At 31.9% G+C, this 11,028-nt stretch overlaps 1 protein-coding gene across 1 annotated transcript; it reads right to left on the minus strand.

Moving 5' to 3' along the window:
- On the minus strand, positions 1,450 to 9,668 carry LOC109352956 (leghemoglobin-1-like). The gene is made up of 4 exons (XM_019595142.1): positions 9,556 to 9,668; positions 9,177 to 9,291; positions 2,490 to 2,603; positions 1,450 to 1,657 (listed from the first exon to the last, which is right to left on the minus strand). Exons 1-4 carry the CDS (start codon positions 9,651 to 9,653, stop codon positions 1,517 to 1,519), a joined length of 468 nt encoding a protein of 155 aa, XP_019450687.1. The 5' UTR covers positions 9,654 to 9,668; the 3' UTR covers positions 1,450 to 1,516.

Raw genomic sequence — 11,028 nt, forward strand, 5'->3', positions numbered from 1 at the left:
ATTGGAGGAGACATGTCCACACGTAAGGATGGCAATATGTACCTGGTAATAACCATAATAGTATTCCTACTTGTGAGTTTGTTATTAGTCATATCATTGAGTAATGTAAGCCATATATTGTTTGTGTAAATTTAAAATGGTTATTATTCAAGTTGATCTAATTTATCATAGGAGACGTCATGTTTAATAGTCTTTTTGCATAATTTTAGATAGTACTATAAAACATTGTAAAAAGAGAAGTCTAATCACTAGTCAAGCTTCTATTCGTGCATGTTAGAAATTTAAAAGCATGTTGTATTTCTTTATTGATGATTTTATCAAACTCTGGGAAATAGCATAGACTCTATACTATTCACATGTTAATGACTGAATTGTCATTAGCATCTCCATTTCACTATAAAAAGAAGCATTGTTGTAAAAATCGGTTCATCCTGGCCAGCGTAAGCGGTCCCAATACTAGTATGATTTAATAATAATCATACTGATCATACAATCATACCGGGTAAAATCAATTAAAACTAGTTAAAATTGGTCATATCGGCCGGTTTTCAGTTGAATACCAGTCATACCGGCCGGTTTTTATTTAAAATTATTTTTTATTGAAAATAAAAAAATTATTGGTATTTTATTGATTTTTCAGTATTAATGTTAATATATTATATATGTATATCTAATTTCGCCGGTATATGGTTTAATTAGTGAACCACTTGTTAAACCGCTATATCATTATATTAGTACCTAAACTGGTTTAATAACTGGTACAGTATTAATAACACCGATAAGAATTGCACACTTCCACACTCCCAAGGCAATTTCTTATCACTTTTCTAATAAATTTAATTCCCATCCATTATCTAAGTAGAGTTATTAAGGAATATGTAAATCAAATAACAAACACTCAAATTTAATCTTTTGGGTTCGAATAGACCACCAACTCAGATATTTATTTAAAATGTTTTTGTATATGAATTTAGATGATATAAGATTTTTAGATAGGAGTGACTTTAAAAAATTGTAATTGTCGGATATAATCTATTAATGTGGTGCGGAAATTTAGCTAGAACTTCGTAACGTAATAATTTGTACTGAAGTTATTTTTCTTACTTATATTTCTTAATAATAAAAAAAATAGGAGAGTACCAAATCATTTTCACATTATATGACTTGGACAAGCTTTTTTATGAATTTCAACTATATTCTACAGTTAAAGCATAGTCGCATAGATAAATTAAATAAGTTTTATTCCAAAGTTAAGTTGAGATAATAATAATTAAATATCATTTCACCATAAACTTTTTATTAATAGGGTGAACCACTAACCTCTATGAGGATTTATAGTGTGATTACATCATTTAACAACGAGACAACCCTAGATTCGAACCATGAGCATAACATTCACCCATAGAGCCAACAACGTTGGCATTTTAAACAACATATTATTTATTACAAGTACTTGTTCAACAACTTTTACTCAAAAAAAAATTATTATTTATGGAAATTGATCTCAAGTTCGAAATTATGCAGCAGAATTTTTCATCTCCTTCTTAATTACAAGAGCCAATTCATCATATGCTACAGTCCAAGCAGTGCTCAACTCCTCATTCCATTTGTCTCCAACTACTTCCTTTATTGTTTTCAACAGTGCTTCTTTAACCACCTAAAGTTCAATAATGTGAATTTAATTGATACATGAAAAAGGTAAGAATATATTAAAGTGCTAATTTAGTTCATAATTGAATAAATAAAAATATGTTCTAGAGAAAGGAAAAAATTTACGAATTCAGAAAAATACTTTGGTCAATAGACTATTTATATAGTCAAGTATTTTTGGTTCAATTTATTTAAATATGAATAGATAAATAAAATAAAAATAAATTGTGGGTTAACAATAGAACTCAAGAAAATAGTGTGTAATAGTGTAAAGATTCTTTTATATTAAAAATATCTCATTTATCATTCATATATTCGTGACAATTGACTCACAAATTAAATCATATAATTATAGTATAAAACCTTGCACCTGAATATTCAAACTCATAAAAAATATTATTATATCACAGAGAGAATTAACATAATGCAGTAAAACAATTGAAGTTAGGGAAGAGTATAATTCTACTTGTCAAAAGGCAACATTTCTTACTATTTTTAAAACATAATTAGTTTTTTGAACTCATTTAAACAATATCCTAATGGCTGTAGTAACATTCCTCTTATACATTGCATCTTATGTTATGTAGTTATCATCAATTGTGTTAATTAATATTAACTTTTAAATAAAAATAATATATATAAATGACAGATGAAGAATTAATTTTGTAAAAAAATCTTACACTATTAAACTCGTGATTTTACTGAACTAATTACATTTTGGTGAGATATTCGAAATAATGGCATTCTTTTAATTTTAAATTTTGCTAATTTTAAAATAATTTTTTCAAAAATCATTAACATTGAAAGAAAACTAGAGTGAGTGTGGTCATTTATCAAACCTCGAAATGGGGATCAATGACTCCTTTGATGACATGGATAGAACCTAAATTTTTCAGCCTAGCATCTGTCACTACTACTCCTGTTTTTCCAAGTTGAATTGCTGCTTCATATGTCTTAAATTTGAAATATTATGGTTTCCATGACAAATAAAAATAAATATAGTAGAAGTTATTAGAAGAGGAGACTAACAAGGAAGAAGAAGGAACTAAGTCCATTACAAAATCAATCACAAAAGAAGAAAAGTTCCAGGCTACTGTTTCTAATTAGTTATTGGGTTGTTTTCTTAGTTTTAGGCCCAATTCTTGAGAAGGAAAGTTGGTTAAGAATGGTTAGTTATTCTTGTTAGAATAACTTCCTTCACTTTCTATATTTAGTTTCTTCCCTTTCTTTTCTTACTGCACTGAATATACAGAAAAGATTCTAATATCAAAAGGAGATTTTATTCTTTTCTTCCATTGTTCTCATTGAGTGAGGTTCTGTCACAATGAAATGTTTCAAGTTTTAACATGGTATCAGAGCTTACACTCTGATTACCCTCTGTTTCATTTTTTTTTCCTCTTCCGCTATGCGTTGATTTCTTTTCTTCAAAGAGTCCCTCTTGAAATTGATCCCTGAACCTCCTCATCTTTTCTCCAAAAATGGAAACCCGAATTCTCCAAACCATTAATCCTCTTCAAGATCCAACATCTCCTTTCTTCATACCCCCGAATCTCCTTATAACCACATTAAAGGATTCTGGCAAGAAATTGATAACTTCAGACCAATCCCTTCATGCTCTTGCATAAACAGATGCACCTGTGATCTTATTCCTATTATTAGGTCCTATAGGAATCATGATTATGTAATATGCTTTCTTAATGGATTGAATGATCAATATGAAGGAGTGAGATCACAGATAATGCTGATGGATCCTTTGCCCACCATCAATAAAGCATTTTCACTATTGATACAACAAGAAAGACTCATAGATGCTCATTATAGTGAATCTAAAATACTGATGAGCAGCATAGATAACCAAATTACCAATTCTGGTATGGAAGATGGAGTAAACTTTCGAAGTGGTAGAGGTAGAGGCAGAGGCAAAGGATTTCAGAATCAAATAGGAAGGGGACAAGTTAGAGCCTCAAATGGAAGAGGATTCAAGACTTGTTCATATTGCCATAAATCAGGTCATACCATTGACCAATGCTTTAAAAAGCATGGTTTCCCACCTGGACACTTCAAGAATTTCAGTGTCAATAATGTTGCTAGCATTGAGGAACAACCTTCTCAAGAAAGGGAGCAGAATGCTAACCAAATTTCCAATGAACCAGCTCCTGGAGTTAATATAACCCCTCAACAACATCAAACCATCTTGTCAATTCTCCAACAGCAACCAAATTCCAGAATTGATCATAATACCAATCAAATTACCACCCATCTGGTTGATTCCAGCAGTAAAGGTAACACATATATGTTGAATTACTTTACAAAATCTAATGATTGGTTACTCGACATAGGTGCCACTGACCATGTGTGTCATACACTTTCTGATTTTCAAACCTACAAGCAAATTGCCCCTATTCTTGTCACATTGCCTAATGGCAGCCAAGTTTCAACTGCAATATCAGGGAGTATTATGTTTTCCAACTCTCTACATTTATCAAATGTTCTGTATATCCCTTCTTTTCATTACAACTTAATTTCTATTTCAAAACTGGTTAATAGCATATCTTGCCAACTAATTTTCTGCAAAAACTTTTGTCAAATTCAGGATCTCCAATCTTCGAAGATGATTGGTGTTGCTGAAATAAGAAGTGGTCTTTACGCCATGAAGGACTCTATGAAGATTTTGCCTACACCTAGTATACATAGGAATCAACTCAAAAGCAATGTCAACCTCTTTAGTTCATGTAATTCTATTTTGTGGCACAATAGGTTAGGCCATCCTTCACATGATAAAATGATGCTTATGCAGAACCTCTTTCCTATCATTAAGTACAATAAATCTTTTGATCCATGTGATGTGTGCCATTTGGCCAAACAAAGAAAATTGCCTTATAACAAAAGCACTAGTATATCTGCTGAGAATTTTGATTTAGTCCATATGGACATATGGGGTCCTTACTCCATTCCAAGCACACTTGGGCACAGGTATTTCCTTACTGTTATAGATGATAGATCTAGATTTACATGGCTTTACTTTATGAAGCATAAATCTGAGGTGCCTCAGTTAGTTAAGAATTTTGCTTCTCTTATTCATATCCAATTTGGATTAAGAATTAAGTGCATACGAAGTGACAATGGGAAGGAATTCTCCCTGCCCAACTTCTATAGTGAGCAAGGAATTCAACATCAAACCAGTTGTGTTGAAACACCCCAACAAAATGGGGTTGTTGAGAGAAAACATCAACACATTCTTGGTGTAGCTAGGTCTCTTGTTTTTCAATCTAATATTCCCCATTGTCTCTGGAATTTTGCCATGGCTCATGCAGTGCACCTCATTAATTTGCAGCCTAGTGCTGTGTTATCAAATAAGAATCCTTATGAAGTTTTGAATAGCAAATCTCCTGATATACACAATCTTAGATGTTTTGGCTGCCTGTGTTATGCTAGTACCCTCACCTCAAATAGAAAGAAACTTGATCACAGATCTAGGAGGTGTATTCTGTTAGGATTAAGGCACGGTACCAAAGGATATGTCCTGATGGACATAAACAATCATGAGATATTCTTGTCTAGAAATACCATATTTTATGAACATATTTTCCCCTTTAAGCCTACTCAAAATAACCACCATGGAATGAGAGATGAGTTAAGTCATAATACCAATCCCACTTATGATTTAGATAACCCTGTTGCTACCCAAGCTGACATCCTTCAACCCTACAATGATGCTCATTCTGTCATCTTACCTACCACTGATACTTCCAATACTCAATATGTTCCTAATAATGGTATTGATGTACCTTTTGACTCTAACCCTGCTCTTGATCAAAGTGATCATTTTGAGCCTGAAAACATCACTACTAACACACTTGTGCCAAGACAATCTCTTAGGAATAGACAAAAACCTCAGTATCTTAAGGATTATCACTGCACTTTGCTTACTAAATCTGCTGTTCATGAATCTCCAAAGGTAAGATACCCTATTTCTTCAAGCATCTCTTATCATAGATTGTCCCCTGCTCATGAACAATTTTCTCTGAATATTTCTTCACACATTGAGCCTTACCATTACAATGAAGCTATTAAATATCAATGTTGGAGAGATGCGATTCAAAAAGAACTCAATGCTTTAAATCAGAATCACACTTGGAGCATAACTACTCTCCCTAATAACAAGAAAGCCATAGGATGCAGATGGATTTTTAAAATAAAATACAAAGCTGATGGATCCATTGAAAGACACAAGGCAAGGTTGGTTGCAAAGGGATTCACTCAAACAGAAGGAATTGATTACATGGAAACCTTCAGTCCAGACATTAAGATGACTACCATAAGAGCCATTCTATCCATAGCCTCTGTTAACAATTGGTATATTCAACAATTAGATGTAAATACAGCTTTTCTCCATGGAGATCTAAAGGAAGCAGTGTACATGAAGGTTCCTCCTGGTTTACATGTCCCTCACCCTGATCTTGTTTGCAAGCTCGAAAAGTCCCTTTATGGACTCAAGCAAGCAAGTAGGCAATGGCATGCCAAACTCACTGATGTCCTTCTCCAATCAGGTTATGTTAAATCTATTGCTGATTACTCTTTATTCATTAAATCCAATAACTCAGATTTTACAGCAATTTTAGTTTATGTTGATGATTTAATTTTAACTGGAAATGACATCACAGAGATTAATCATATGAAAAATATGTTGCATACTGAATTTAGCATCAAGGATCTTGGTGATCTCAAATATTTCTTAGGGATGGAAATAGCTAGAACTACCAAAGGCATTCTGCTATATCACAGAAAATACACTCTGGATCTCCTTGAGGAGACAGGAATGCTTGCCTGCAAGCCCTGTTCCACTCCAATGGACTATGCAGGAAGACTTATTCATTCCAAATCAGGGACAACCTTGTCTGATCCCAGCCTTTACCGAAGGCTAATGGGCAAATTGCTCTATCTAATCCATACTCGACCTGACCTCAATTTCGCAGTTGGTCATCTTAGCCAATTTGTTTCATGTCCTACTAATGATCACCTAGATGGAGCCAAGAGAATTTTGAGATATCTCAAGGGAACCATCAGCATGGGTGTTTTCTTTTCTGCTGCAGGTACGAATTTTAACATCAGAGGCTACACTGACTCAGATTGGGGAGGCTGCCCTTACACTCGAAGATCTGTCTCAGGCTATTGTTTCTACATTGGAAATGCTCTAATTTCGTGGAAAAGCAAGAAACAGCAAGTGGTTTCTAGATCCTCTGCAGAAGCAGAATACAGAGCTATGGCCCTTGCCACTTGTGAAGCTCAATGGCTCATTTATCTTCTTAATGACTTACACATACCTCATCCTCAACCTGTGATGTTATACTGTGATAACCAATCTGCTCTTCACATAGCTGCTAACCCGGTCTTCCATGAACGAACGAAGCACATAGAAATTGATTGTCATTGTGTTAGAGAGAAAGTTCAAACTGGCTTATTGCATCTTCTTTCTATACACACTACTTCTCAGTTGGCGGATTTGTTCACGAAGGCTCTTCCTCCTTCACTATTCAGGACTAACATTTTCAAGCTGGGTATGTTAAACATTCACCTACCAGCTTGTGGGGGGCTATTAGAAGAGGAGACTAACAAGGAAGAAGAAGGAACTAAGTCCATTACAAAATCAATCACAAAAGAAGAAAAGTTTCAGGCTATTGTTTCTAATTAGTTATTGGGCTATTTTCTTAGTTTTAGGCCCAATCCTTGAGAAGGAAAGTTGGTTAAGAATGGTTAGTTATTCTTGTTAGAATAACTTCCTTCACTTTCTATATTTAGCTTCTTCTTTTCTTTTCTTACTACACTGAACATACAGAAAAGATTCTAATATCAAAAAGGAGATTTTATTCTTTTCTTCCATTGTTCTCATTGAGTGAGGTTCTGTCACAATGAAATGTTGCAAATTTTAACAGAAGTAGAACTAGGAATGAAAATGGGTTTGGATTGGGTCCAGGTAGCATTTTTGTACTTAAACTCGTAAGGACTCGTGTGGATATTCATTGAGTTTGTTACCAACTAATGCTTGTGTACCCAGCGGATTCATAAATACTCATAAATTTGAAACATAATTTAAACACAATTAATATTAATTATTAAACTCAACTCATTTTACTCAATAAAACATAAGCAATTTCAATATTATGATGTAAAATTTATTTAGTACAAACTCTTCAATTAACATACACCACACGTATAGAATAATAACATAACAATCACATTTATGAATTAATATAATATTACAATTATGGATTAACTATATAACATTACAATTATGATTAACATGATATTACATTTATATATAGATTTAGAAAGAAATAACGAGTCTAGATATCAACCGGTATGGGTATCTCATTATTTGGATCCACCCAATAACGAATCCCAAAATTTTGGGTCTCAACCACCCATAGTCCAGATACTCATTATCATCTTTAAATACGCCAGTCCATTTTTACTTTGTTTTTAGAATAATGGAAAGCCATTACAAACTTAAGATATTAATGAAGTAATGATTTTTATTCTTGATATGGGAAGGTAAATATTAGTAAATTTATTTGAGTATTTTATAAACTACAAATACAATAATAACAATCAAGTATTTACTTTACTATTGGATGGAGTCAATAACATTAAACAATGTCGTAATGTTTTATTATAAACTAGCAATTTACTCGTGTATTTTTATCGCATGGTTAAGAATACATATTGCATGTACATTCACATGGTTAAAAACTTACATGTTATTTTCATATTCATATGGTTAAAAACACATGTTACTTGTGCATTCGTATAGTTAAGAACAAACATGTGACTCGTGCATTTTAATGGTTAAAAACACATAGGTTATATGTACGTTCGCATTGTTAAGAACACGCATGTTACTTGTGCATTCGCATAGTTAAAACACATGTTACTCGTACATTTGTATTGTTAAGACACGTGTTACTTATATTACCAATGCAAGTACAAATTTATAAAATGGTTATTATTATTACATTATTAAATGTTATTATTATTAAATAATAAATATATTGGGTAATGAACAATGGGTAGGAGTGTACTTTTGTCGATATACATTAAGAAAGTAGAGTGTTTTAGGATATAAAATTTCGGCTGAGGTGGAATATTTTTTTATTATATAGTATATAATAATATCCAAATCAAATGTATGGTCAACATTTAATATATGCTATGTTGAATGGATGATGTGAATGAAAATTCACACAGAATCAGTAGAAAGGTATGAGGGTATGCATTCCCTTAAATTATTGTTCATTGACATACTTGTCTTGAGCTTGACCTTGTGCTTTCTCCTAAATTATTCATATGATCTCAAGTCTTTAATTTATTGTGGTAACAAGCTCAAGTTCATTGACATACTCATTTAATTATCATATTGCTTGTTATAAAAAAATTAAAAAGAATAAAGTTAGAAAGCTAACAAATCTAGACAATAAGAATTTTTTTCTTGCATTAAAGTGTTAGAAATTCATGTTGAATGCACTTACCAATTTGAAAACCTTTCCACCATGGACTTGTAGATCAAGGTTATTCTGGGGTATTTCATTAGAGCCCCTTAGAAATGAAAACAAGTCTTTTGCTGCAGGTGCAATCTCCACTACACTATTTTCAATCAAACCATAACCAAACAGTTAACTCATACATTTATCTGTTGATTGTAATATCTATGCAATGACAATATAAAGATTTATACACAATCAATATATCATTTGCCATCCATTTGTATTATTTTTTGAAGAATCAATAATGATAAAAGTGAATAATAGTGTATAAAACTCATAAATATCAGTGCATATTTTTTCTCTCTCTTATCTCTTTCATAAATACAACAAAATGGAAAATACATAGTAAAAGTAGTGAACGTACAAGGTGAAGAAACGATGAGTATTTTGAGGTATGTTTGAGTTAAATACTTCCCATGAACTCTTCACCAAAGCCACTTGCTTCTCAGTAAAAGCAACCATGTCTCTTTTTTCCTTGCTTATATTTGTATTTTCTTAAAGAATAATTGATCACTCTAGACTATAGGTTATATTATATATAGGAGGCTTGAAGAGTGAGAAAAGGTGAAACTTATTTGATCACTTTACATTGTCTTATGTTTCTAATGGCTAACCACCCCTTGGTGTGGCATAAAGTCATGACTTGGATTGAAGTGAACCCTCTCTATGCCATCAAAATGATACAAGGTGTAGTATTCTTGTATAATTAAGTTGATATAAGTTATGATCGGTACGGATTAAATAAAAATGAGACAGTGTGATCAATTTTAATTTTTATAATTTAAAGACAGATATAATTCTTATACCATATTTGTATGGGAACAGTTCAATTGGCATGTGCGGTATGGTTTTCATAACTATGGTTTCAAGTGACCAATGCTTCTTAATTACTTTCCAGATTACGACAATTAATCTTGCTTTTTATGCTTCCAATGGTTACATTAACGTTGAGGTGATGATGAAAGAGATCACTTCGTCATCAGTGTAGCTCCAAATATTTAGCTTATTACCTTTTTATTCTTTAAATGGCTACCTTAACTTTTTTTATAAATCAATGGTTTATGGTTACATTATTGTATGTGAATTTAAATGGATCTTAGATATGTCAAATACCGATGTTACTATGGTATAAATAGGTAAATCACATTTTATCCACATGATTAACTCAATTATATGTTCTGTACACTAACTTTACCATACCCCATTGAGTTATTGTTATAAAAAACGTAACATTATATTTTCCTATTAAATTTATGTTTAAATGTGGGGTTTGTTCTTATGAATTTTAGCCTTTTTGAAATTTGTCTCTTCAATTAATTTTAGTTTAATCCTTGAAAATTTTCTGTCTTGGTCTTTAGCTGACAAATCTATTAACAATATAATAAAAAAAAACTCCTTCATGCCACATGTTACTTTCTCCTCCCCCATGCCACATGTCACTTTCTCCATCACTCATGTCACATGTCACTTTCTCCTTACATTTTTTCATTCATGCCACATGTCACCTCTTCCTCACATATTTTTCTTCCTACTTTTTATATATTATATATTTTATATGCTAATAATAATTTAATATTAATTAGTGATTGGTTCATGTTGCTACCCCACTAAAATTGAGTGTTTACAACATCTATGTTTTGTTATGTTAAAAAGTAATAGTCATTGAATATTAGATGAAATTGAAATCATTTTTCACATTCAAATTATTTCTTTACATTAATCTATCTATATAATTTAATGTTTACCATTAATCTAAGAATAATTGTACTTTTTCACCTCATCAAAGTTTTTTGACATTTTTCGCACTGAATTTTAATATTACTGTTCAGATTCTTTG

Source organism: Lupinus angustifolius, chromosome LG07 (genome assembly GCF_001865875.1).
Source record: "Lupinus angustifolius cultivar Tanjil chromosome LG07, LupAngTanjil_v1.0, whole genome shotgun sequence".
In the NCBI taxonomy this organism is placed as follows: Eukaryota; Viridiplantae; Streptophyta; class Magnoliopsida; order Fabales; family Fabaceae; genus Lupinus; species Lupinus angustifolius.